Source organism: Enhydra lutris, unplaced genomic scaffold (assembly GCF_002288905.1).
Source record: "Enhydra lutris kenyoni isolate GAN:26980312 unplaced genomic scaffold, ASM228890v2 scaffoldscaffold6, whole genome shotgun sequence".
Classification (NCBI taxonomy): domain Eukaryota; kingdom Metazoa; phylum Chordata; class Mammalia; order Carnivora; family Mustelidae; genus Enhydra; species Enhydra lutris.
Genome location: NW_019154090.1, coordinates 3,199,128 through 3,226,892, shown reverse-complemented (window position 1 = coordinate 3,226,892; position 27,765 = coordinate 3,199,128). Strand labels below are relative to the sequence as shown.

Below are 27,765 nucleotides of genomic sequence, written 5' to 3'. Positions count from 1 at the left end.
CGGCCGGGCAGGCGGGCCTCGCGCCGATCGCGGGGCAGGCAGGGGCCTACAACCCACCGCCCGCCGCCCGCCGCTCGCGCCCGCCGCCCGGCGCGCAGTGTGGAAACGGCCCCTGCCTGCCCCGCGATCGGCGCGAGGCCCGCCTGCCCGGCCGGCCGGAGTCGTCCTCTCAGCCGCGCCGCCGCGCCGCCCCGGCCGTTTCCACAACGGCTCCGCCTCAACCGTCGGGAGGCCGGCCGTCTCCCCGCTCGCCCACCCGCCGCTGCCGGAGACCGGCCCGGCGCCGCGGTCCCCCGCCACGCAGCCCCACCGTCAGGGAGGCCCGGCCCGGCGCCCGGCTTTACCTGCGGCTGGAAGAAGCTCCCCCGTCCGGCCCCCGGAGCCGCCGCCACAGCCGCCGCCTCGCGTCGCGTCTCTAGCCTCCGCTCCTCAGGCGGCCGACGGAGGGCGGGAAGCATCCGACCAATCAGCGCCGCGTGCGTTCGGAAGCGCGTCCAATCAGCGCAGCGCGCAGTTCAGGCTCCGCCCCTATTACCCGACGGTGACGCAGGAGTCGCGGAGGCCTGAGCCAGGGGCGCCGCGGTGGGCGGGGCAGGGTAAGTGGACTGCGAGCTGCGGTCGCTGCTCCGGCCCGGGCCCCAGAGGACGCGTCCGCGGCCCTGCCGGGCCTGCACTGCCCGACCCCGGTGCGGACGCCGGGTGCCCCCAGTCGCCGCCGTGCAGAACGCCGGCCAGCAGGGCGTGGGCGGCCCCGGGAGATCTCTAGGCTGCCCACAAGCCCCCTGGACGGCGACGGCGTGACGGGGTCGCGGGGACCCGGACACACCTGCGAACCCTGCGAGCGGGCAAGGGCCCGACTCCCCCGAGGGAGCCCACGTGCCACCGGGGCCACGCCCACCGGGGCCACCCCCCCCCCCGGGGCTACGCCCCACTCCGGTTTCCTAGATGCAGGAGGTGCCAGGGTTTGCTGCCCTCACTAGCCAAACCCCAGACCCTTGGGGGACGTTAGGTTGAAGCCTTGAAGGTGTGGTACTGAGCACAATCGTCAGTTGTATCCCCAGGCTTTTGGGAGCATTTCCACTTAAGTTATCAGTTTAAATGATAAGATCAATGGATGCTTCTTGTGCAAAATAGGAAGCAATTCCGAAACGGACCCAGCAGACAAGCACTTCGGAAGTTGAAGTCCTGATCACTGGTCTTACCACTTTCTAGTAGAGAAGAAAAATAAGAATGCTTTTGTCGTTTCAAGGATCGGGCAAGCATGGGGGTTTAGTACACTACCACATGGAAGATAAAAGCGATCATCTTAATTGAATTGTTCTTAAGTAGGGTTTTAGAATATGGTGTTAGATGGAAAACCTTATCAATCAATCATAATTGGATTTCCAATTAAATTTCACAAGCACCTCCTGTTACAGGGCAGAGCAGGTGGATTTTGGTCTAGGTTTGAAGGCTGACCGTGAGGCTTACCAGCTGTGGGTCTTCAGAAGAATGGCTGAAACCCCTCTGAGCTTCATTCTCATCAGCTAAGAAAGCAGGGGCATTATCTATCAGGTAATTTTCAGAGTTCAACGAAATCATCTGCATCCAGTACCTATCACTGGGGGCAAGCCAATAAGAATGGGTGTACAGTAAATGTTAGTTTCTTTCCCCTAAGTGCCAGGCTTTATGCTGGGTGAGGGACACAAAGGGGGGATGGGGGCAGATAGACACTCATTACTTCACACACAGAACTCAGTCAGCATTGAAAGAATTGTTTTCCCACACCCTACACTCCCTTAGAACTTGCGTTAGATGTTAACACGGACCCGACCTAAAAGACCGCACTTGTTTCTCAAGGACATACACAACTGTGCTCCTGAGGCTGAGGGGCAGTCCTACAATTTTCCCTTTTTTGGCAAGGCACTAAATCTGATAGTGTTTTAGGAAGAGTAAGACTTATGTGTGAAATGACTTAAACAAGAAGTTTCTAAAGTCTTGTTTCTATAATTAGAAAAACACACCTCAGATAACAATTTATGCACATACTTTAATATTGAGGCTTGAGTGAAATAATCTTAAATGACCTTCAAATATGTTTGGGGAGACAGCCCCACAATTGCACAATCCACCGCAAAATTTTAAAATTTAAGCAATATAACTATTTTAGGATCTGAAAGTTCTCCTTAAGCTAAACTTTATCAACTTCTTTATCATATAGGAAGGTATATTTAAATTTTTACATTTTTAAATGTTGATTTTTTTTTTAAAGGCACGTGAAGGCTCTCTTACTATCGAAGATAAAACATTTACTGTATATTCCATGAGCAGAACCTTTTTGACAAGTGACTTTCACATGGATAAGATTCTTTACATGCCTTTATACAACAATACATTTGGTAGCTCTAACTCTTATACCTGAATGCTCTGGACAGTTGTCTTGCACTCTGGGCTGGGGCCAAGGACACAACAGCCAAGGCTCTCAGAGGCTTGCTGACCTAACTGGACAGTTAATTAAACAGCAGGAAATGGAAATAGGCTTCCGTCCCTCTTGCATGTTAATGTAGTGCACAGTGCTAGTAGCCAACGGTTGTTCAATTGAATTACAACACTTTAAATCAAAATTCAGTGTTCTTATTATCAAAAGGTACCAAAGAAAGCGATCCCTCTTCTTTGAATTTTAGAAAAACTTAAGTTGCAATTATAAAAACAAATTGGTTAAAAGGCAAAACACATCGTTTACATAGCGATTTGACAAATGTCAATAAGTATTCAAAAATTTAGAGTCAATTCATTGATGATAGCTATCACAAATTAATGACACTGGTTTCAACTGTATTAGAAGCAAACTTCACAAGTTGGAGGCCTTCTTCATCTTGGCTGGGTTTCCACACCTCAGTGTTAGCACCTGCTGTCAGAGAGACCACCGCTCGGCACCAAAAGAAATCATCAGCAGCTCGCTGGGAGTTTTAAGTCATCCTGGCATTCAGCAGGGCATGAAGGCTTTGACTTCTTGGTTGGAGATAAACAACAAAGAAGGAAAAGCATTTAACATTTTAAAAATGGGGAGGTGGGGAAAGTCCAGACAATGTTAGAAACTCTCCTGTCTGAAGGCACAAAGAATAAAGTTGGCAGGTAGCTGATAAAACTGGGAAAATATAAATACAATTTAAAATGATTAAAAAGTATAAATACTGATGATTTTTCCTGCAGGGCTCCAGCTACTGATGAAAACACCTGTCAGTTCCACTTGATAACCTGATTTCTGAAGGATGACTGCTGAAATTTTCTGACACTTAAGCAGACATTAAAGGAGTCACCTTAGTCATCAAAAAGGTAATTGCAGAGGGCATTGTTGCCTGAAATTTTTCTATAGAATTGCCTGAAAATTGAAATAACTTAAGGCAGAATTTCTTAAAATGTTTAGGTCGTCTCAAACCTAAACAATGGCCTGATAACATGCAGATATAATTATCAAAGACGAAGAGGGGGGAACAGAGGAAGTGGGAGGAGAGACTGCAAGAGAAGGGACTGTTTTGCTAGTTTTGAAAGTCAGGCTTTTCCCCCTTCCTTGGCTGTTGATGTAGAAGACACATGGCCTAACCAGGGCAGCCTGAACTCCCAGGAATGGCTGTATGATGACTGATGAGGCATAAATTTCTTGCCTATTAATAGTTTCCCACTGTTAGAAGTCTACAGACATTGGCAAGCAACCTAGTCTCAGGTTTTCCTTGTCCCAGGCAGAAACGCCTCAAGGGACCATGATGGGAGTCACACTGTACATTCTGTTTGCAATGGGCACAGACACACAGGACTTATTTTTTTAGCTTGTTAAATCCAGAATGTTCCTGAGAAGGCATCCAATAAGGGTAAAATGTTCCAACATCACAATGATAATAAATAACAGCTACGTTTACAGAGACCCAGTCAGAATACATGCAAAAGCCACAGGCTTTCCTAGCAGGAGGATGCAGGCCTTTCCAAAAAACCCACCAACCAACCCACCCCACCCACCCCGCCTGGGCTTTCTCCAGAAGGGCCGACCCAGCCATGCATCTGCCCACCCAGCACCCTCCCCCAGCGCGTTACACGACTCAGCCTTCCGGCCACTTGAGGCTACTTTTTAGACCTGGGGACACAGATGTTTCAAGTAGAAGATGGGAAGGGCCACCGCCCAAGGACCTTGCCTCGGGAAGTGAAGTGAGAAGACTCAGGCTGGCAGTGGGGTGTGAGGAAGAGTAACCGCAGGGACGGGAGAGCCTGGCTAGGGAACCGCTGCCGCTGGGCCGCGCCAGGCCGGGCCGGGCCACCCTCAGATGAAGTGGATCCAGCTCTCCTCGCACTCCCCGCGAGGCATGTGCAGCGCGTGGTTGCGGCACGTGAGGCTGTAGTCGCGGCCATGGTTGTTGTCCCAGTACTCGGCCCCGGCCACTCGGTAACGCAGCGCGAAGTGCACGCGCGAGCCCAGCGCCAGCAGGAAGGGCGGCACCGGGAAGCCGAAGGCGAACACATCCTCCGTGCCCTCGGCGCCCGCGGGCCCGCGCCACCGGGCCACCGCCTCATGCGCGCTCTTCCAGTCTGAGAAGGTGTAGCGCACCGCCACCTGCTTCTCAAAGGCCACGTTGCGCACACGCACCGTGCCGCTGATGCCCAGGTCGGAGCAGGTGACGCGCTCCAAACAGACGAGCTGCCGCCCCAGGCGCTCGCTGAAGCCGGCGGCCTCGATGGGCGGCAGGAAGTCGGGCACCAGGCACTGCAGGGTGAACTCCAGGTCCTGGCTGCTGCAGCACAGGTCCGAGTTGACGGCGAGGCGCGACAGCACATGCAGCGGCACCGACGGGTCGTCGCCCGCGTTGAACACCTTGACCTGGGCCAGCTCCAGGCCCAGCGCGTCGGCGAAGCGCACGCGGAGCTGCCGGCTGCAGCCCGGCCGGCACGCGGCTCCCGGCGCGCCCCCCGCCTTCTGGCGGCGCTCGGGGGAGCTGGGCAGCGAGCGCGCCCGCCGCAGGATGATGGGCCGGAGGCGAGGGTCGCAGCCGGACGGCTCCGGCGGTGGAGGCGGCGCGCGGCCCGGGCTCCCGGGGGGCCTGCAGGGCCGCGGCTCCCGGGCGGCGCCGCCGTCCAGGTCTGAGAGGCAGCTGAGGCTCCGCGGGGCGGGCTTCCGGGACCCCGGAGCGGGGGGCAGGGCCGCCGAGCCCCAGCCTCCGGACATGGCCCGGCCAGCCGTCGGGCGACAGGAAGCCGGAACCGAGGGGCAGCCTCTGGACCCGGAGCTCGCTACCTCGGGGTCCCTGTCGGGCTCAGAATTCCTTGGTGTCCGCCGAAAACCGCCGCCCGCAGGGAGCCTCTGGGGCCGGCTGTGCGCTCCCCCCGTCCGCCGCCGCGCCCCCCCGAGTCTTGGCGCAGGTCTTCCGCTTCTTGCAGCGAGAAAGGAGATCTTCAGCCGAGAGATGAATGCTTTCTCCGGGGGGAGGCTTTTCCGTGCCCCCCCCCCCGGGAGCGCAGGGTAGCGCCTTCCTTCGGCTTCCTCCGAGGTTCTTGAGGGGGACGCGGGCGGCGCCGCCCCTCCCACCTTCCCGGCCGCTGCGTTACTTACATGGCTGCAACTTGTCGGGGCGCAACTTCCCGGCGAGCCTGCGCCCCGCCCCTCGTGACGCCGCCGCGCGCCGGCCCTCCCGGCCCCGCGCAGCCTGGGAGCCCTGCGCGCCGCCGCCTCCCCTGATCTGCCGCAGCGCGCCGCAGTCCGGCCTCCCCGCCCGGCGCCGGGAAGGCTGCCTGGCGGCCTCGTCACGTGTCCTCGGCGATCGCCAAACAGGTCTGATCAATTTCTGTCTGCATCTGCCGGGTCCCTGCGCCTATCGATCGCAGACCTGTGTCCGCACCAGCGAGGACGAGAAAAATGCATGCTGCGGGCCCTTGGACTTCTGGGTTACCGGGTTGGGGGGTGCGCATAAATCGGCCTTTCCAGAAGCAGGCCCCCGGCTAATTGGAAGCCTGTAGGCTAGCCAGCTCCTTGGAAGTCTGCCCTGCACCCTGGAGCCCCGGCCAGACCGAGGGAGCCTCGCTGCGCAAGGGGCTGGCGTCCCACCACACATCACCCACAATGCTTTGCAGCCCGGACCGCCAGCCAGTTCCCCCGAGGGTGGGGAGGGGGCGGTGCTGCCCTGTCCGTCTCCTGGCGCTGGGCCCGAAGACCTGGGAACCGGAGTTAATGCCCTGTGATGAATTACGCCGCTGCCCTTAATCGGCGGCTGGCGCTGGGGAAGCCTTTCTGTAGCCAGAGTCTCAGACCTTTAGCTTTGTTCCGCAGCGGGCGCGAGCCACCAGGGAAATCGCGAGCTTGCTTTCCGCATCTTAGGATGCAGGCCCCCTCCAAGAATTTTCTCCTGTTTCACTCTGTAAGGGCCCGAAAACGCCGCCGCTTACCTGTAGAGCGTGCCAGGTGAAATGCACTGGGGAAGGTGCAAACGCGCCCTCCAGACAGCAGTGCGGGGCAGGCATCGTAGAGGGTTCCTTTTTACCGTCCTGGGGGACAAAGCAGAAGGAAAACCAAACGACTGAAGGAGGGCTGGCCCAGTAAAGAACATTCTCTACATCTAACATAAATCAAGCCTGCTGATGGTGTAAGTCACTAATTGTGAGAGCCTGTGTGCCCTGGCTGAAAGGCACAGGCGCTGATGAGAAGTAATACAGCAGAGTTTCAGGAAGAAAAAAGTCTTCTACCTCTTGTCTATTTTACAGAGGTGCCGGGTGTTGTGGAAGAAAGTACTCACTTTCAAATCAGGGCCCTTTTAGTAGGCCACCCACTCAAGATCAGGGAAAGCAGCATTCTTGATAGGAGTCAATGGAATTTCACAGAGATAACATTATATGATCTGTATTACTATACTGACGATCTTTTAATGGACTGATGTGATCCTGAAGGCGGGAGAATTAAAGGGGAGCTTCCCCAATAGAGTGGTCCTTCCATGACAGCTGGGATGTGTGCCTAATCCTGACCGTTTTCAAGGCTCTCCTGTAATTACTTGTCGAATGAATGAATGAATGAATGGACATGGGAGATTGGAGTAATACCAAATCTTAATCATTAATTAGCCCCACACATTTCTGAGGAGACTCGTGTGTGTGTGTGTGTGTGTGTGTGTGTGTGTGTGTGTGTAAGAAGAGAGGGAAGGATCCCATAGGCCACATTTATAGCTGTGTGATTTTGTATCTAATATCCACTGTGAAAAACAAACAAGCAAAAAAGATGAAGCTGTACACAGAAGGCAGTACCCGCCCCCCCATTTCAATATTACGCAAATATTTCAAAACAAACCAGTGCAAGCCAGCCCAGTACTGGGGGCGGGACCCTTTGCAATCCATACTTACCGACAGGGTTCTGTTGCTTCCAGTTCCGGTGGTGAGTCGTCCTTTCCAAATATAAGAGGAATAAAGAAGTCACTTCCCCAGCTGTCATCATCTGCCAACACATTGAGCAAGAATATTTCAAGCACTACAGAAAAGGTGATGTAAATTTTGAGGGAAAACCTTATTAGATTTGTTCTGCTGTTGTGTATGTGTTGTCAAGGTATTTGTTATCTAAATTATTAAATTTATTATCTTACCTAAATTATTATTTTAAAAAGCATGTTTGTTTTTTAGACAGTCCATCAAACCCTAGAAGATGATCAGCCATCTGATTTTTTCAAGAAAGGGAATAGGGTGACGAAGTCTCATCAGAAAAGCAGGTAAATGATTTTAATTGCTTTATCTTGCAAAAGGCACATGATACCAGTTCTCCAGGCCGAATATGTGTGGCTGGAAAAAAAAAATAATGTCTGTGGGGAAGAAATCTGTATTTACATTTTTTATCCAACAGAAATGAGTTGGCAAAGTGGTTTTAAACATTACGAGTTAGTAAGAATTCCAGAAGTCATAATTCTGCCACCATTAGCAGAACCTATCATTTTGAGTAAGCCCCTTAATTACCCTTCTAGGACTGTTTCCTTTTTTATAAAAAGGATCCTGATAATCGCTTTTATTGATGTACACTGACAGAGTCAACAAGAGTTATAACAGGATTGGTTATGAGTTCCAAATGAGTTCCATCTGAGTTCCAAATGAGTTCCATTTCTTCAACATATATTGAGCACATGTTAGTTTATTGGCCATGATTCAACACCTTTCATATTTATTAAGAAATCACGTATTTTCAAATGATTGCTTACTGTGGTAGAAACTATAGGACCAGTGGACCTCTGAGGTTTCCAGAAAGCATATTAACACTCATTTGCTTTTACCCTACCTGACTTGGGTTCCTGAGAGGTATTGTGAATCCTAGTGAGATGCCGTGTTTTAGGTAAATACACAGAAAAGAAAGTATTTTCAACTCTGATAGGAGATCTTCCCTCAGAGTAAATCGCGGGGGTGGGGGGCAGTTGCTCTGGTAGTCATCATTCCCTTTTCTGCACAATTCACAAGACAGCGGTAATCCTGTTTTCATTCATGCTCCGCTTTACCGCACCCTGTGATATTTTTTTTCCCTCTCTCCTTTTAAAGTTTTCCTGAATGTGTTTCCTATTTGAGAATACTTTACTAAGCTTTTGATTAAAGGTACAGGTTGTCTGTGCTATACTCTCTCATATTAAGATTAGATTAGATTAGATTCAAGGGCTCAGAATCACCACTGATCGGTGATTAAGTTGTAGAAAATTTGCATTTTCGCCTTGTTTACTTTTCATGGAAAGTAGCCTTGAGAAAGAAAACCATGGCTTTTACTCACTAGGGTCATTAAACACTGTTCACCAACAGCAGAACAGATGGGAGAGTTTAGGACAGATTTTCTCCAAACTGGTGGTGGTGGTGGTGTTTTTTTTAAAGTATACCTGACGGGTCTAAAATTATAAGCACTTTAAGAAATGTCAGTGTTTTTCCTAAGTGATACTATTTGATATGAGACCGAATCCGTGCAACTTCTTTTGGCCCGTGTGCCCTGCAGTGTCTCTTGACTAGAGCCCAGCGTGCCCCACTGCCCCTCCCAGGGACCGCGCCGGCCACAGCCAGGGGAGCCCGCTTGTTTAATCACAGCCAGACCGCTTTGTGTCCTATGAACTAAGAATTACAGTTTTCTTTCTCACAGCAATATGAATGCTGGCCCGTCTTGGAATAAAGTACAACGTTCAAAAAACCCTTCAGGAAAGAGGCAGAGTCAATCCCAAGTGTCCCTCGGGTCCTCCCAGCCTCCCGCGGACGGACTCCAGGACAGCAGGTCCGCAGAAGGAAAACCCAAAAGGAGCCCACCGGGCCCCCAGGGGCGGGGCGCCTCGGGGAAGGAGCTGTTTCTGGACCTGCAGTGCGTGAAAATCCTGAAGGAGGGTGTGGGCGAGGATGAGGACAGTGCCAGCGACCTATCCGACTCCGAGCGGGTGCCCCTGCTGCCGTCGGTGTGCGCGCCCCCGGAGCTGCACCTGCGCGCGGAGGAGATCCACGCTGCGGACCCGGGCCTGGAGCCAGACGCCGAAGCTGAAGCCCGGGGCGGCGCGCAACCCACCTACCAGTATGCAGACTTCCTGCCCGCCCCGTTCAGCTCCTGGGACCTCCGCGACCTGGCCGTGCCACCCGGCACCGAGCCCAGGCCCGCAGCTCGCTGCGGCGCTGTAGGGCCACTCGCCAGGTACATCGACAGGCTGGTCCAGCTCGAGTGGCTGCAGATGCAGACCGTCCAAGGTGAGAAGGGGAAGGGCGCCAAAGCCAAGCCTCCCACCGTCCCCGGCATGTCCACGGGGGCTCTGAAAAGCCCCGGCAGAAGCAAGCTGGTGGCCAGTGCTGCGGCCAGGCCTCCCCAGGAGGGGGCTTGCAAGCCGGGCGCTCCCGGCGCTTCCCGGAGGAAGGAGCTGCACCCAGAAGAAGCCCGACCGTCCTATTACGCGTTTGACACAGCCAAAGGCCTCCGTGCGCCTCGGGCCCGCAGGCCGAGTTCTCAGAAGCCAGCCCTTGACGTGAGGACGGAGGAGCAGAGAAAGAAAGTGAGTAAGAGTCCCAGACTCCAGCGCTGGGACCCGCCCTGCAGTGACGGCGGCGTCCCTAGGGCTCCCGCGCAGGGGGCGACCCCCCGCGACTCCGCGGCCCCCGGCGGGGCGGCCAGAACGCAGGCACACGCGGGCCTGAAGAAGAAGGGCGGAGCGAGCAGCTGTGTCCCCGCCGCCATAGCCAGCGAGAAGAAACCCAAAACCAATGGAGTAAAGCCAAGCACGTACAAATTCAAGTAAGAACCGAAATGATGCGTTGCAAAGTCCCGCAGAGCGCTAAACGTCAGAGCTCGTCCGAAGGTTGGCACACTGAGTCCGAGGACGTGTTCTGGCGACCCACAGGCGAGTCCTCGGGTGGCCCCGGGGCGCAGCCGGCTGGGGCTTATATGCAAGGAAAGGTGGCCTTCAACGAGCCTTTCTTCGCGCCGGCAGTCTTAAGCACATGAGAGCCCTTTAGCTACATGAACCCAGGTCTGCGCCATATAACGACATACAATGACTGGGAAAGACCGGTCCGAACTGGACGCCGCCGCCAGCCGCCAGCCGCACACCCCAGCGGCGGCACCGTCCAGCTCCCCCAGCTCCCCCCACAGCTGCACTCCCCCCCCCAGCTCCCCTCCAGCTCCCCCGGCCCGCGCACCTGCAGGTAGAAGGTCGTGCGTACTGTGTTCAACTGTGCAGAGTCTGAGACGTTTGAAAGAGGGTTTTCGGTGCCCTTCTCCTAAACCGTCCAGACAGAAATCCTGTCTACTTCAGGCCCAGGAGGGGCCACAGCTCTTCCTCTCGTTCGGGATCCTCTTCTGGAGCAAAGTCATGGAACACTGAGCTGCTTGTTCTTTCCAGACACTGGAATCTAATATTCTTACAGTTTTTTGTTTTGTTTTTTAAGGCATTTGAAACTCAGAGGTGGTGGTGAAATCCACCTTTGTGTTCTCTACCCAGAGGTGAAAGCAGTGCCCAGTGGGTCTCAGCAGAACCCTTCCTGCCTGGTGGGCGCCCAGAGCGGAGCACTTGGCACCCAAGCGACTCTGGCATATGTGTGGCTTCTGGAAAAGGTACGCAGTAAAGCCACGCTTTGTGGAGTCTGCACGGAAGGCCTGCACGAGCCGCAGATACACATGAGAGCACTGCGACTGTCACGGGCATCACATTACTGATTCCGGACCTAGGTCCTGCTGTAGGAAGCCGACATGACATGATCTGTTTTACTTTGCAAGAGCAGGATTTTATCACCTTGCTTCAGGGCAGAGGGGTGGGGACACATTTCCAGATTGGGGGGGGGGGTGTCTTCTTAACAAACAGTGGGTCCTGTGGCTCCCCGACTCTTCTAGAAGCTTCTTATTTAACCACCACTAAGCCGGGTCTACGTGAGCCTTCAGTCGCACTGTGAGGCCTCTGTTAATAACGTAAAAATCTTTAAAACCTTTGGTGGACCACTGGATATACAGTATGTGTTAATCACGGAAGCCGATTTATCTCTTGAAATGATTATTTGCTTTCATCCATACGTGTTTCTGTATTTTTCACCTTTAGGCCAAATGTTTTCTAAGGCCCTTCAGTTAATAGGATAAGGATAAGAGACATTCGTAAATAAAATAATGCGCACAAGTTAAATGTAAAGATCCCATTTTACAATCAGACTTTACTAATATGAAACAACATATACAGGTGTTTAGGGCTGTTTTCTTTTGTCCCACGACTCAACTTCTAGATTTTCACAGTTTCTGTCTTACGTTCTTTACCTTCCACACCAGCCTGCTGGACAGAGTGTGTTTTTTCATGAAGATCTTGTACCTTTTTATATGGACGAAGACACCCATCTAGTGGGCCTCATTTCCCTAGTTCTCAGTTATGCTGTGACGTTTCCACTCACTGTATGCACTGCGGGTAGAAACCCTAGCGCTGCTCGGTTCGCCTTCCTGTGGTTGCTGCGTGGCGTCCCCCGTGCCCTTTGCCTGCGCTGCCCGTCCTTCATGATGCCTTCTCGGCTGTGACGTCCACTGGCTCTTTAGATCATTTCAGGGTCGATGAGTCTTTATAAGCACGTCATGTACATACACGCACTCCCGCTATTAATACTAAGGGGTCTCTGGCGAGCTGCGGCTTCTCCAGGAGTGCCGTGTGGGGGTCCTCTGGGAGGCCCTGCAGGGTGAAGGCTCCATGTTCACTCTTCCTTGTGGACATCTGAGCTGAAGACCATCCTGGTTAAGAACTGGGAGGCGGTGCCTCGGATGTCACATTTGTTCCTTGTGCTCTGAACTGAAGTCCGTTTCCTAATTTGGGGAACAGTTATAATGTCACATGTTATGACAGTTTGAAAAGCCTGGAAAAGTGACTTTGCTTACTCACATTTTTGCCTCAGGTTGACGGTTAATTTTAAGCAGGATTCTTGCTGCTGGATCAGAGCCCCCGATGACCAGCAGGGGCTCACTACAGAAAATAAGCACAATTTCCTTCCCACGATTTCCTAGCCCCTCCCGATACAGCCTCCTGTCCTAATGCTGCAGACCCTAATCCCGCTGCCCCTGCAGACCGCGCCCCAGAGCGGAGTCCTGGCCTCCTGAGGGTGGTCCCGTCTGAGCCACCCAGGGTCCTGCTAGTCTGGGGACCTGCCATTGTCTCCAGAGAAGTGCCTCTCATTTCTGGGAGTTGTTGACATACGTGTTGTGTTTAAACCAACTAAAATAATCCAAGGTTAAAAAAAAAAGCGTAGAGAAAATTAAGAACTATTGAAGGTTTAGACTCAGTTGTGAAAGTATACAAAAGCCTATGAAACACACTGCAAAAACCTATCGGTATCCGCTGCGGTTCTCTAGGGCGGGACTAGTTCTCAACTCCTCAAGGCCCAGGCTGCTGAAGGGCCGTAACCAACCGGCGGGGCGGCGGGGGAGCCTGTGTGCACCAGATCAGAGCGCCGCAGGTCTCCTGGCAGCTACGGCTGGAAGGACGGAGGCTTGTCCCGGGTCTTAGGCTAGTAGGCTAGTTTCCAGAAAGACGGAACAATCTCTACCTTTCATGATTTAAATACTGTCTAGTTCCTCTTTACCCTCACTTACTCGAGTAGTTAAAAATAGAAAACTCTAGGTGGTATTGTGTTTCAAGGTAACAGAGAAGCAGTATTTATGATTTCTTCATGTCTCTGTCCAGGGGTCCATTTCAAACGGCCTGGCCCAGTCGAGCATGTTTGTTATTTGGTGTTAAATTATTGTATGCTTGGTTTTGTACACAATAAAATGAAAACACATCTTACGTTTTCGTGAAGCTGGAGTTTTCCTTCCTTAACGTCCATTAAACAGTAGGCGATGTTGTCTGGGTTTTTCGGGTATGGGCCCGTTGTGCTTTTCGTGCAGCTCTCTTCCTGAGTTTGTCTCGTGTCTGCCGGGTCATCTCACAGAACCGCTGGCTAGGAGACTATGCCGTGTCCTTTCTTAACACTCAGCAGCGCACCTGCCAACAGGGCTGGGGGCATCTGAGAAGCACGGCTGGGCTTTCCGGAGTCCCTGCTCCTCTTCTTAAGCCCAGAAGGTGTCCGACGGTTAGGGAGCCGGATGGAAATTCAGTAACAGTAGAGCGACATGATAGGAGCTCACACAAGAACCTGCACTTCCTGGGCCGGTGCCGGCTCTCCCCGGGAATGCGCCTGGGGCTACAGACATTCTCAAAGGCCTCGGGCTCCTTTTTCTAAGCTCCCTTCTGAGAAGGAGGTCCATTCTTTTGAGTCTACCAAATAGTGGCAGTTTAAAAAGTAATTGCGGGGGGATTAAAAAGCAAAATTCCACCGAGAAAATTTTATAGATGTTATTGGCTTTATTTAATGATGTTTGGGTCGGGGAGCCTCCACCCAGCAGGTGGAAAGGAGCTCCGATGTGTGCACGAAAGGACGGACTTCTATAGGCAGAAGGGAGCAGGCACGAGGAAGTTGTGCGAGATAAAGTGGCTGGGTCATTGCAAGCTCACTTTCCTTTTTGGGGTGGCCAGGGTCTTATCAGGAGAATGGCCTCCCCAGTGCGGAGCAGGTGACAGCTGACTGCCTAGTTTAAGATCCTGCTCTGAGCCCAAACTCCGAATAAGGCTGGGTTCTGTGGCCAGCTGGGCAAAGTCATGCCGTAATGCCCTGTGGTCTTTTTATCAGGGGGTTTAAAAATAATTTTCTGGTAGTTGGAAAATCAACCATGTTGGAAGTTTTTTAAATCACAAATTTGTACATAAAACGGCAGGTTATTCTTGGATGTTGCTATTTCATTATCCATGAGGCAGCAACAAAACCTCTCGACCTAACCCTAAAACCACCTCAGTCCAAAGGTCTCCTTGTTTGATTAACATCATAAAACAATGTTATCAAAATAATGATCAGTGGAGGAACACAGATCATGAATTTGTAAAAATTCTCCTAGAGACCCTATAAAAATCTTCCCTGTCCTCAGCAGCTTGCTGTTGAAAGGAATTAACTGTGCTACCACTGGAAAATCATACAGAATTTTAAAAATGGGGTAGGCACGAATAGAACTGTCCCAGCTCAAAAAATATTTTAGAGAAAGTCAATGTCCGTCTGTCTTGCAATCCCACTGGGCCAGCACGGTCCCGTGGCCCTGCTCCTCCCCCGGCCAGCGCCCTCGCGCACCTGCTGCAGGGGGAGGAGTTCCGAACACGCTGTCCGGAAATACGCCACCGGGGCACACTGCCTACCTCAAGTTAAAGACACTTGAAAAACAACAAGTCGAACAAAAACACTCTCACCTTTCTTGTTTTTCTTCAAAGCAGGAGATGAAATTCCTGTAGGAGACGTGTCCTCCCAGTGCCAGAAAGAAAGAATCATTCTTACCATCAAGGATGAGAAGTGGAGACCGAGAATTCTGCGCAGGTTTTGTTAAAAGGCTCTTGTCTTCCTCGGTCTCCCCACACAGCCGAGGCCGTTTCTACAACTGCCTCTCCTTGTTCAACCCATCAGCAAAGCTCACGGCTCCCACCGCTTCTCGGGGGCTCATTCCTTCTCAAGGCCCCACATCTTGCAGAACGGGACTCCACAGTTGGTCTGCTTTTTTCTCCTGTCCGTCTGTCTTACATCGACTTAACTCTCAGCACCAGCCAAAAGGGACCCTAAGAGGAAGCAGGAGAGCGGAGTTTGCCGCCCCACAATATTTCGAAGGGACAGCACAGCCCTGGGAAAGGCTCCAAAAGGCGAGTGTAAGGGTCGCACCGGGGAGATCCCCATGTGTTGGGGTGTGTCTCCCTCTCTGTACCGGGAAGAGGAAGAGGACCCTAGAAATGCTTATCCACTCTTACCTCATTTCGGCCTGGACTCAAATCTGCGAAACAGCCACACCCATTTATTGAGCTTTTCCCCGTAACCTCACGGGGTAGAATTTAGTGCCTTGTCATTTGCTTGTAACACCCAGTGCTCGTTCCACCCCCTGCCCTCCCTTGTGCCCACCCTCCAGCGGCCTCATCCCCCGCCGCCTACCTCCCCTCTAGCAACTCTGTGCCCTAGAACTCAGCATCCCTTATGGTTTGCCTCCCTCTCAGTTTCCATCTCGTTTTATTTTTCCTTCCCTTCCCCTATGTGGGATTTAAGAAACAAATGAACACCTTTCGTCTTTCGGGGCAGGTAGTATTTAAGGAGGCGGCGTGAGCCATTTCAGGGAGTTCTCGGGCTTCCTGGGGTGTCTCCCACGCATGCAGGAGGCATACGTGTTGTTTAACTTGTGTTTGTTTTTCCTCCCATGAACCTGCCTTTTCTTATGGGGTCTCAGTCAGGAACCTAAAAGGGTAGAAGTCAGATTATGTTCTATGGCGGTAAAGGTCAAATTTTACCTCCCCTGTAGAATAAAAGTCTGCAACCCAGCAAGATCCTCGGTGGTTCACATTTGAGAAACCTGCCTTGTTCACGGCACTTAGAATTGTGCAACTCTGACGCTGCTGCTGCGACCGCGTGTCCGGGCTGGCCTCATCCCCGAGGCGGCCACACTAGCGAGGTCTCCTGCTCGCCTGTGTCCGCTTCTCCAGGGCTTACGGGCTCTCAGCGAGCTCTTGGCTCAAGGACAGACCCTCAGAGGCCTCGTTTATGGCCTCTGCTCATCTGTGGGGCAGGTGAGCGCCAAGGAGCTCAGGTTTCTTAGGACAGGCCCACCTGAGCCCCTGCTCTCACAGCAGACGCTACAGCTGCGGGGCTCAGGGGTGACACTCTCACCCTGTCCTCCGCTGGCCCTTCACCCCCTCCATCACGCTGGCCACGTCGAGGAGGGTGGCCACTGCCTGCCACCGAGCTTTTCCTCCAAACCCCCATCTCACGGGACACCGCCCTCCTACAGTGCGGAGAGGGACGGGCTGTGCCGTGGTCCCGAGTGGCTCACTTTCCTGACACTGGAGTGAAATGCTTTCTCCCTGTAGGTCTGACACAGTAATGAGGAGGACGCTCCACCGGGTTCCACTGAAGATGCTCGAACTAAAGGTGTGTGTTCTTCCCCGCTCGGGACAGTTTTGACGTGACAGGGTAGACTAAGTAGCCTCGAATTGAAAAAGCATCACAACATTCGTATACACAAATAACCGAAAAAAGAGCTCAGTGCTTCCACTGCCAACGTACTTAGTATAAAATACACCGGCAGAAGGCAAGAAACCCTCCAGTCGCTTACGCTCGGCTGTGTTAACCCGCATTTGCTCACCTACATCTACCGGCTGGGTAAGTAGGGCCAAGAGGCTAAAATTTCTCCAAGGAAATGTTCTGGGCAGCCCTTGGAGGCTGTAAATACTAAAACACAATGACCACACTTTCTCCTCGGCCCATGTGGCTACCCCAGCAGCACCGAGGGGCAGACAGGTTGGTCCCTTAAAGCAAATCAGGAAAGACAAGTGAGGAGCGGTTTGATTGTCCCAGGAGACCCACCCTTCAGCCCTCACACAGTCAGGTGTGGGGTGCGGGGGTTAGAGGCACGCCAGGAGACATGAGGCTCAGGGTGCACTTCATAATAACTTGGGTGTTTCAGTGCTGTAGTCAGATTCACTTTCTGACTTTTCCCCGTCAACATCATGTTATAAAAATTTTCAAACATCCAGAGAAGTTGGAAGACTTGTACGGTGAACGCCCGCACGCTCTCTGTGCAGGCGGCAGCGCTCACAGCTTGTTCTTTGCCCTGTCCCCCCACCTGCCCACCTCCTGCTCCGGGCACCTGCTCCGGGCATCTGCTCCCTCCCGTCCCCACCTGCCTTTGCTCCCTCTCCAGCCCTCCTGGGGCCTTGGCCCGCATTTCCTCAGGGGAGGGGTGGTTATCCTGTCTGGCAGGGCTGGGCTGGGGAACCAGGACTGAGGACACAGCCCTGCCCTGGGGCTTCTGTTCTGTTTTGTTCCTTAACTCTGCTTGAGACTATTCTGAGAAATTAAACTTTTCTTGTGACTTTGAAGAAACAGGACCTTGAATTCAGAATCCCTTGGGGGGAAGGTACATTTTATAGGAGTGAGCAGATATGGACAAGTCTATCCAGGAGGAGGCCCGACCAGGAGCCGTTTAATTTTTCTGGCATCTGAGTTTCCAAGCATGCCATTTGAATCCCTTCCTTCCCTCATGGGCGCTTTCCCCGAGGTCCCTTGGCTACGGAAGCCGGTCCCGTTTACAGTGGCTCCTGGATGAGCAGTGGGGGGCTTGGCCTCTCACCTGCCCCAGTGCAGAGATGAGGCCGCCTCTACTTCTCCCTCCCCTGGGCTCTCCTTCCTCCAGCTCTGACAGAGGAGAGGGAGGACCTGTGTCTCCAGTCTCATAGGCTGCCCACACTCACCAAGGTTGGTGCACCCATGTGCAGAAGGTGTCCAGGTGTCACACCTGGGTCTACCCCCACCTCCCCTCGTGGGGAGGCGGGAAGAGGGGTCACACCACCACACCCCTTTGACATATACTTGACCAGCATGGGAAGCTCTGTCTCCCAGCCTGCTGGATGGAGGCGGCGTTGGGCACTTTTCCTGAACCCTCTCCAGGCCCTGCTGTCTGCCCTGGTACCCATCTCCTTGTGTGGGCCGGTCAGCCAGACCACTGTCCAGGCAGAGCCAGAATGAGGCTCCAGGAGCCCAGCCTGGCAGACACTCCCACTCATTACCCTAGAAAAATCCAATCCACTGACTTCCCGAAATGGAAAGAAAGTTTCCCATTCTTCCCCAGTGCGTGTGGGGGTGCAGGGCAGCTCCTGCAAGTCAGGGGAACAGAAAGCAGCCGACCCCCCAGCCCCAGGACCCCTCACGTCCACAGCCGTGGTGGCAGAGGGCAGGCTGGGGAGGGGGTGACGGGACCCGTTCCACCATGGCTTGAGGTCCTGAAGCATCTTGTCTTAATTGTTGGGTCTCGTCTTAGAGTGTCGTGCACGTGACGCTTCCTCGTCTTCAGTTAAGGTCCTGCTCACCGATCCCTGGGCCAGCAGGAACCTTCCGTGCCCTGTGCTTCTCCCTGCCGAGATGGAGAAGCAGCGCGTTCAAGCTGCCTTCACCCTGAAAAACGACCCTGAGTGGGTGCCTGGCGTGGGCGGGAACCTGTCCTGTCCTGGATGATGCCTGACAAAATCAATCCTCAGGAGCACTCCCGGGGTGCTTGTCGTGATAGGGAATCCCGAGAGGGGGAGGCAGTCGGGCCAGGTGAGGCTGTGAGTCCTGGTCCTTAGTGCTCCTTCCCTCCCTTTCCAGTACCTGCACCTGCGTTCTGTCCCGCAGGTCCCGAGCGTCTGGGAGCTGCCACCTTGTGGCTGCGAGGAATCAGTGCGTGTCACTAGACTCCACAGTCACAGAGGCTCAGGACCCAAGGGGAAGGTGGGCACCTTCTGGTTCACCCTCCCCTGAGCTGTGCCCGTGGCAGGTGGAGCCCAGCGCCACTCCGCCCCAGCCAGAGAAGGGCGGCCTTAGGGGGAAGCCGACATCTTGCTCGGTTACTTTTCAGCGTTTGAGGGTGTTGAAAATGGGGCTGTTTCTAATCATGAAAAGACCAAGTTCTTTCAGCTGCAAGAAATGTAGAAGTAGAGCCCCCCACTCGCATCCCCAGCCCCTCACAGTCTCCAGAGGCGGCGCACTGTTGCCCCCCCTGCATCTTCCTTTTCCTCCACAACATTCCACAGGAGTTAGCTCATCGGATCTGTAAAGCCCGGATTAACGATTCTAACTTAATCAAACTTACCGTAGACGGCCATGGAATAAAAATACCCAGTTTGAAAACAGGCATGAAGTTGTCCAATAGATCATTATTATTCCACTTCTATTTGGGCATGAAAAATAGAGACCTTAAAATTACATTTGTTACTCTTTCCAATAATAAGCTACTGATTCGGATTACGATGATGAACTCCTCAAATGACAACACCCAGTGGCATCTCACAGAGCCGTGAACGCCCAGGAAGGAAGGCTTCCTTCCGCGCAAGGACTCTCCACTGTGTGAAACAAGGTGGTGTGGTGACAGGCTATGACGTCCAGGTGGTCAGATGAATGGGTCTCTGATTTTGTATTGAACTCAATCATTGCCACCTTAACTGTCGGTTGCGTAGAGTCCTTTTTCCTGGTATTCTAGTGCACAGACCCCCAGTTTGGCACAGAGAGGTCCCCACCCGTAGAGTGTCTCTCCCCATCTCTCCATCCTCCTTCAATCCCAAAGTCACAAGGACAGAGTCAGCCAAGCTGGGCAGAGATTTGGGTAGAAATCGGAGAGCCCTGAGCCCAACCGTTATCCCATGGTTGGGATAAAGGTCGCTGGTGTTCTGGAAAGTGAAAATGTTTGGGTTTCTTTCCTCGATCAAGTCCTTCTTTCGTGGAGTCCTTTCCCACTGCTCTCCTTTCAAAGCATAGGGGTTATAAGAAAGTCATTAAAACATCCTACTTCAGACAGAGATTATGGGGCCTTGGGACCTGGAATGAAAGACACACAAAGCAAGAACAGGTGCTGGTGTCACATTCCGCAGGCTGGGGTGATCCACCCGGGTCGGGTTCCAGCCCTCATGTGTGCACGAGAGGTGGGTCAGGCTTCGTTCCTCTCCACACCCTTCCTGGGAACTCGACAGTTACCGTGAAGTTAAAACTGAAGCCTCAGCCCAGCCCAGCCCCCTCTGATAAAAACAAGTGCAGCTGGGGACAGAGGACAGGAGAGAGGAGACCAGGGTGCCAGGGACAGGAGACCTGGGCTGGGAAGGAAGTGATCGGTGATTAGAAGCCTGGCTGTGGGGGACACCGGCTGTGGTGGGGGGACTTGTGGTCATCTGTGTGCATCCCCACGTGAACATGGGCTCCAGGGGCCACAGCTCGCTGTCGCTGGTTCCAGTGCTGCTGCTGCTGCTGCTGCTGCTGGAGGTGAGCTGGGGCAGGTGCCAGGACCCAGGCCGGGGCCCACAGGCAGGAAGGTCCATGACTAAACGCACAGCTCCTGTTGGCTGTGCCCCCGCTGGGGTGACGGCCTGAGGGAGGGACTGAAAAGGGTGCCCTGGCCATGCCCTGTGAGGTGGGCAGGTGTCTGGGGGAGCCCGGGATCCCCACGGAGTGGGCCATCGGCAGCGGGGCTCCTGAACATATGCGAAGGAGAGGTCTGGGATCACAACCTGTTTGGGGCCGCGCTGGCACTGGGCTAAGGGGACTCGTCTTCCCTGGTTCATACAGCACAGCCATTTTTATCTAGGTTTGTGTTGACCCAAACCTCTGAGGGTACTTCTGTGCACACCTCACATAAGACTGAGATGGTCTGAGCAAACTGAGGGTCGGGGGACTGACCCCCTGCCTCCGCCCTTGGCCACGGCTCAGACAGAAGGATGAAAGGGGGAATCAAGGTCAGGACACGCGTGGGCTTGCCGCGTTTGGGCGCACCATGGGGACTTGCCGTGGCCGGCACTTGACAGGCTGCCAGTGCCACAGCTTTCCACAAACGGAAGGGGCGGGCTCAAGGTTATTGTGTCCAGTTCTCCTGAAGTGGCTGGCCCAGGGCCAGCTGTCCATCTGGGCCAGGCCGCTTAGCATCTGAACCCCGCCAGTCCACCCCCGCTGGCGGTCTGGGCTGACCACTGACCTTGGTTCTCACGTTGGCTCGACGTGGACTCTTCTCGGGAGCTGTCGCACTCCGGAGGCCCGGCCACCTCCCCCAGAGGTTCAGACAGAGCTGATCTGCGGGGTGGCTCTGGCCTTATTGCTTTAACTCATTAAGCCTCACTTGTTAAACCTTATTTTCTTTGCCGGGAAGTGGAGCTAATGTTTGCTCTCCCTGTCCTGGTGAAGGAAGAATGGGGCTTGGCCGGCGTGCCCGTGTGTCCGTGTCCTTCTGGTTTGGCCACATGCCTCTGGTGCCCACGCTGCGACTGTTTACGGCTCTGGGTCGGATGCAGGGGATGGGACAGTAAACAAAGTTGGGGGCACCCTGTGTGTAACCCACATGTTCCAGTGGGGTTCTGCTTCTGACGCGAGGGCCATGCTTGGCAGTCTTGCTTGGCATTGGGAGAATTTTCTTGGTCCCCTTTGGCATTTCCAGTTGCGAATGTCCTCAATCAGACAAGACTCTCACTTTATCTCCCAGCCTTGTCAAGTCCTGTCAATAGTCCCTTTTAATCGTCAAAGCCTGTCCCCCTATTTCTCTTGCTCCTGCCCTTGCCCCTAACTGGTGCTTGTCAGAAAACGCAGGTAGTTTCCTCTTCCCTGTTGTATTAGCAGGGCCCAGCCAGGCGGACTCATGTCTGAGGGTGTGCTGAGGGGGGGCCCGCAGTGGGAAGTGGACCGGGGGTGGTAATTTCAGCGTTTGGTGAAAGAAGCTTTAGACCGATTCCAGGGAATCGAGACAGAGGACAAGAGCTCTGGAGGAAGGAATCGGGTGTTTCCAGCAATCCCCGTCCTGGACCCTCAACAGGGCAAAGCGCTCTCTGCCCAGTGGGTGCTCGGTCTCTTGCTGAAGCGGCTGTAAAGAACCCATTCCTTCCCGCTCCTTTCATTGGCCGCAGAGCTGCCTTACAACCGCCTCTGACATCCAGAACAGGTGCCCACTGGCCCTCCTCTGAGCTCCACATTTAGCACCGGGCCCCATCCTGCCGGAGCGCTCTTCTATCTACAACAGTTTTCCTCTGAGACCCCACCTCTTTGCCGTCCTGGGGACATAGAGCAAGTGACAAAGTTGTGGCTTCCCTGCAGGTTTTCGTCTTGGATCCAGATTCGGTGATAGGCCGTGGAAGGGGAGTCCTGCCCTGCTCGCAGGGCAATTTCTGGTCCTGAGGAGTCCTGAGTCCTCTGCTCTGGGCTGTGGCAGGCTTCCAAGATCAGAGAGGAGGGAGGGTTTGAGACAGTGAAATCAGACAGTGCACAAAGTCTCTTATGTTGTCGTTGCTGTTTTTTAACCTGGGAAATTCTAAATCGAATTATTTAAAAAAAAAAAACTGTCAGCACCGATGTTCTGCCTGGTTAATTTACGAAGTGCCCATCCAAGAACAACACTTAGTGGGTTGCAGAAGGTGAGAGATGGTGTGGCCGGGGGGTGGGGGAGGGTTGGAGCCAGGCACTCGGCAGGGACGGAGCAGGCTGGCTTTGTCCTGAGAGCCCTGGGGACCCAGAGACATGATGAGGTCCGCACTTTTAAAGATCACCTGAGCTTCTGTATAGAGAACATACCTGGGCAGTAGATTAACCTCCTAGGGCTGCCGTGGCCGAGAGCCACACACTGGATAGCTTCGAACACCGGAAATGCACAGCGTAGCGTCATTGTTCGTCGTGCCACACTGCACACTTGGATGTGGCTGAGAGAGTAGATCTTTAAAGTTTTCATCACAAGAAAACTAAATCTGTAACTCTGTGTGTTGACAGACGTTAAGGAGACTTATTGTGGTTGATCATTTTGCAATTCTGTGCACATCAAATCACGACGTCGCACACCTTAAAGCGAATACAATGGCATACGCCGATTACAGCTCTATTTCAAAAAATCCTCCTTGAATGCAAATTTGCAATAAAAAATGAAATATTTTCAGGACAGAATCATTTCTATGCGGGCTTCGTAGTTCCTTAGCATCCGCTGTAGACACAAAGCCCTCCTGGACCTGGGTTATCTCCCTCCAACGACGTCTTGGCTGCTCGACCAGGGCAGCCTGGACTGTCCTGGTCCTGTGTCCCCACGCCTAGCACCACCTGTCAGATGATGTGTGCGTGACCCTTGCAACCAGATGCCCGCCTGGCCCGTAACCATAGGGGGACACTGCGGTCAGAGACGTCCAGCCGCGAGGAAGTTTCCTCCCCTCACATTACAGAAACCATACATACACCGTTTGGATGGCATCCTCTTTGGACCAACTACCTAAACTTGGCAGGGATGGGAAATATAATAAGCACACTTACAAAGTCATTTCAGCATATATAAACTTTTTCTGGTCTTTGTGCAACAGCCAGATGTGATCGCGTGATTTGCGAGGCGTGCGTGGAGGGGAAACGTGAAACACACAGAGTGTCAGGTGTGCAAACCTCGGAACCCACACTCTCACGTGGCTGTTGGCTGAGCTGTTCAGGTGCTGGCAGAGTGAAAGCACAGAAGCTTGAGTGTGGAAAGGGCCCTTGAAGCCTCATTTACAGAAGGGGAAACTGAGGCCAGCAATGAGGAGAAACCTTGATATATTCCTTGTTGGTGGGCTGGGCTCACCTGGGGGAATAGATCTGTGCTGGAAACGGAATGAATTTCTTCATTCTTTTGCAAAAACTGCAATTTTCTCCATTTTGAAATCATATAGCTGGTTAGACCATTTATTTAAAACCACTGACACGAATCAAAAAGCATTCAATGTCTGAATAAATCGATGTTTGAGATTTTGGAACTCCAAGACTTTAAAAATTCTTTTCCTTTAAGTGAACAGAAATGTAGCCCGTAGCAGGAAACAGATACCATCACCGTCCTTGACGTTAATGAAACAGGACAAGCTGGTGATGTCCGCCCCCCACCAGGAGGGTGACGGGCCACAAGGGAAGGACACACGAGGTATGTGTGTTCATTTTCTGTGAAACCGCTAACACCCAGTCCATCGGGCACCGTGTGCCTTATAGCAAGGACAGACCCTTATGGGTGCAAAATGACCAGGACCAAGGAGGCTCACTCACCCTGTCCCGGAGACTGAGGCTTGGTCCTAGAGTAGCTGGGGTCCGACCGTTTGCTCTCAGGACAACTTCACACACATCACATCACTGGGAGCCCAAAGAGCTCCTGCTGGCATGGGATATATTTACTACGAGTCACCAGAAATTAAGACTGGGACATTGTAAGTTTTTCTCAGTTTGTTAAAGATAATACTAAACCCAGTACATGTGAGTGGATGCCACGTGCTTTTATGAGAAATAACCATATTTTTAAAGAAATTCTGTTTAGCGTGAAGAGTGGCACTGTTTTATATTCTTGCAAATCTCTTGTTCTAAAAGAGGAAGGCCGGATTCTGCTCTCCGAGTCCGCTCTCAGTCTGTTGTAAATGTTGTTTAGTTAAAGGACATGAAGAACTTCTGGTCTCACACATACATGCGTACAGAAAGGGAGGAATATTTGAATGACCTTGAGCAGATAACCGTGGACATCCTTCTTTGATATTACACCAAAGCTTGACAAGTGGTGTGTTTGAACAATCTGAACACATCTTCATAAACCTTCCGTGCTCTGTTACCTCAAAACCAGCGGCCTGTCTGTCTCGTGTTTTGGATGATCCTTCCCTGTGCATGACTTCGGAACGTCGTGCGTTAATCAGTAGGAAACTCTCGGCTCACGGAGTTGCGCAGATCTTCCAAGTGTTGACAGGTTTCATTCCACAAAATCAGAAAATCACTCATTAATATCTCCACGGATATCACCAGAAACATCTGGAAGTTCTGGGAAGCCGTCAAGCCCACGGTAGCAGACGTAAGTTTTCCAACATTCTAAATTTTGGCTGGAACGCTTCCCTTTTGTCACTGGCAACATGACTCCCCCCACGGTTCCTCTTGAAGCGATAGGCTCACTCGCTTACCGTCGAAGTACCATCTGCAAGTGCCCAAATCTGAGCGACACAGTCCGGCAGTCAGTCTTTCAAGGAAAATGCTGTCCCATAAAAACGTGGGCCGTTCAGCTGGAGACTCCAGCCGGCACCCGCCTGCTTCCGCTGAGACTCTGCCCCGCGGGGCCGCCTGCAGAGTCCTGCAGATGCGTATCCCGGCGGCACAGGACGGTCACGCTGGTGGCCTTTACTGCTTCATCGGTTCTCAGGGGACGTCAGTAATCGAGTCACGTCACCCATTACTTCATTCCTAAACGCAACAGGCTTTTCCTTCCCTTCTTCCTGCACATGTGTGGGGACGAGGACGCAGCCATCTGTCCCATCCGTGCAGATGTCCTGGAGGAAAATCAGCACAGGACTCTGGTGGCATCAGGCACCCCGGCGGACCCCACTCAGAAAGCTGCTGCTCCCCGGAAATTTCCTCTCCGCGCAGGGAAGTTTGTGACCGCGGCATTTCTGTTTAAGCGAAAACAAACAACGAGTAATCCAGATAACCAGCCCCAGGAGGATGACTCAAGGAACTGTCCCCTGTCCCTGTGCTGAAAGGCTACCCCGTAGTGAAAACGGGCGGACGAAAGGCACAGGGGTCAACACACCCACACAAGCTTGTTACGTGTGGTTGTGACACACTCTGCACTGCCTGTCTCTATTCCCACAGTGTCACCGTGCACGTGTGGCTGTCCTGGGGTGTGTTGAGACGTAAATAATAAATAATTCTCGATGTAGATCACCATATAAGTGAAAAGTACTGAGTTTGTTTTATTGATTATGATAAGATAAAATCTAAAAATAAGGAAAAAATAAAAGAGGAAACGGGGAAAAAAGTCCAGTTGCCTCTCTCCACCAGTTAACGTCCGGTGGTATACCACACTTGCCATAAGCACACCGTGCTCACCCCCAGCAGACAGTGTGCTCTCCCCCCATGCTGCGTGCCTACTGTTGCGGCTATGCACTACGGTGTTAAGTGTCCCTGATGTCGGCCAGACTCTGTGAGAATTCTTTTGGTTAGTTCTCCTGCAGATGCTCAGGAAAAGCAGTAAGTGTGACCTGAGATGTCAAGAACAAGAAATTATATTTATACATTAAGGTTTTTTTCTTTTTTTTCTCTCTCTCTCTTTTCTCATTGGAGAAGATTTTGTGTCTTCAGGCAGTTTCTACATGAGTCTGATAAGTGTATCCCCTACTAATTCACATCATTTGTATTTTTAAGGTCAACAGCGTCAACAGCTTCCAACAGGAAGAGGATGATCTTACTGATCGAACAAAGGTGGGGTTTGGAAGTCACTGTCTTCATAAACTAAGTGAGATCACACTTGACTCAGAGATTTGATTGCAGTTTCAAGGTTTTTAGTTCCTGGTCAATGTTCAGGTTGCAGAAAATAAATTAGTAACCAGATGTGGCCTTTTGGAATCTTGAGGGGCTGCTAGGGAGTTGTAGAGGATTCTTTTATGTCTCCTAGAATATGAAGAATCTGCGAACCTCAGACACCAGCCACATGGCACTGGCCCAGAGCTTCCTCCTCACTGTTTTCCTCTTTATGGAGTTAAAATATATGGGATTGACATCGTCCAGTGTGTGGACTTTGGACAGCCCAGGAGCTCAGGCCACCTTACGAATACTTCCTTCCCGTGGTTCTTATCAGCAACTCATTTTCTAATTAAATACAGTTGACCTTTGAACAACATGGGTTTGAAGTGTGTTGTCCCCTCACATGCTGATTTATTACAGGACAGGGCAAGTGCGTGAATGTATTTTCTATCCTTATGAACTTTCTTAATGACGTTGTCTTTTTTGTAGCTGACGTCATGCCAAGAATACGGTATATAATACATAAACGTAGAGAGCATGTGCTAATTGACCGCTCGTGTTATCAATAAGGCTTCAGGTCAACAGTAGGCTGTTAAGTTTGGGGAGAGTCAAAGTTTCTACAATGATTTTCGGGTACCCCTGGGGGCAGTGCCCCAGCCCCGCATTGTTTCAAGAGTCAACTATAATTTTTGAAAAGGCTCACATGTTTGTAGATAAAAATTAATATGTAGATTAAAATTTAATTTTAAATTAAAATTAAAGCACCTTTGCTTGCAGTAAGTAGTCGGTTAAACCCTGTGGTCCCTCACCTGACAGTCTCTGAGCCCAACGTCTGCATCTGAGTCTCTCCCTGTTGAAAGGGAGAGTAGTCGATGAAAAGACGTTGAAGGCCCATCACCCCTGAATGGAGACGTTCCTAGTGACTATTTCAGAAAGACAGAGGGCAACAGGAGGGAGGACCTTGCTCGTCCACTCAGCGGCTGAGGGCGTGTCTGCCATAGGGCAGGTGCTGGCACATGGTAGGCAATGATTTTAAATGTGATCTCTAATACGATCTCAGGATCCGTGTAAAATCAGTGGGTGGCCCACAGTCTAGAAATGCCTCTAAGGTTGTCAAGAGAACTGGCATTTTAAATTTCTAAGCATTGGAGGCGGCTATGAGGACACCCGTCTGTGCTTGTCACATCACATCGCCGTCATCCTCATGGTCGTCACTGTAATTTTAGGAAGAGAGCCACCGGCCTCTACGGCGATCCAAGAGAAGATGGATTATTACCACCCTGGAGCTGGAGGAGGAAGATCAAGGACCCTTTCCCAAACTTGTTGGGGAGGTGAGGAGGGTCCCCCGCCCCCCTCTGTAGGCACGCCTCCCCTTGTCAGGAGGAACGAGTGTTGAAGGGCTACGTGCTAGGGAGGCCGGGGAGTGCAGTGGGCAGAGGAATGCCGCACTGGCTTCTAGAACCTGCTCTACCTCCACCCGGCGGGGGG

At 52.5% G+C, this 27,765-nt stretch overlaps 3 protein-coding genes across 3 annotated transcripts in view; 2 read left to right on the top strand and 1 right to left on the bottom strand.

Annotated features, from left to right (window-relative positions):
- Positions 1-2,009: 2,009 nt before the first annotated feature.
- On the bottom strand, positions 2,010-5,648 carry LOC111141737 (protein phosphatase 1 regulatory subunit 3D). The gene has a single exon (XM_022494527.1). The coding sequence runs from the start codon at positions 5,189-5,191 to the stop codon at positions 4,292-4,294; it is 900 nt and encodes a 299-aa protein (XP_022350235.1). The 5' UTR covers positions 5,192-5,648; the 3' UTR covers positions 2,010-4,291.
- A 1-nt stretch (position 5,649) lies between these two features.
- Positions 5,650-13,226, top strand: LOC111141736 (family with sequence similarity 217 member B). Its single transcript, XM_022494526.1, has 4 exons — positions 5,650-5,794; positions 7,374-7,485; positions 7,624-7,709; positions 9,101-13,226. The coding sequence occupies exon 4, from the start codon at positions 9,105-9,107 to the stop codon at positions 10,227-10,229; it is 1,125 nt and encodes a 374-aa protein (XP_022350234.1). The 5' UTR covers positions 5,650-5,794; positions 7,374-7,485; positions 7,624-7,709; positions 9,101-9,104; the 3' UTR covers positions 10,230-13,226.
- A 7,000-nt stretch (positions 13,227-20,226) lies between these two features.
- Positions 20,227-27,765, top strand: part of LOC111141498 (cadherin 26) — a 29,029-nt gene continuing 21,490 nt past the window's right edge. Inside the window, exons 1-3 of the mRNA XM_022494103.1 lie at positions 20,227-20,295; positions 26,179-26,235; positions 27,504-27,608. Coding sequence (XP_022349811.1) covers positions 20,227-20,295; positions 26,179-26,235; positions 27,504-27,608 — 231 coding nt within the window. The remainder of the gene's footprint in view (positions 20,296-26,178; positions 26,236-27,503; positions 27,609-27,765) is intronic.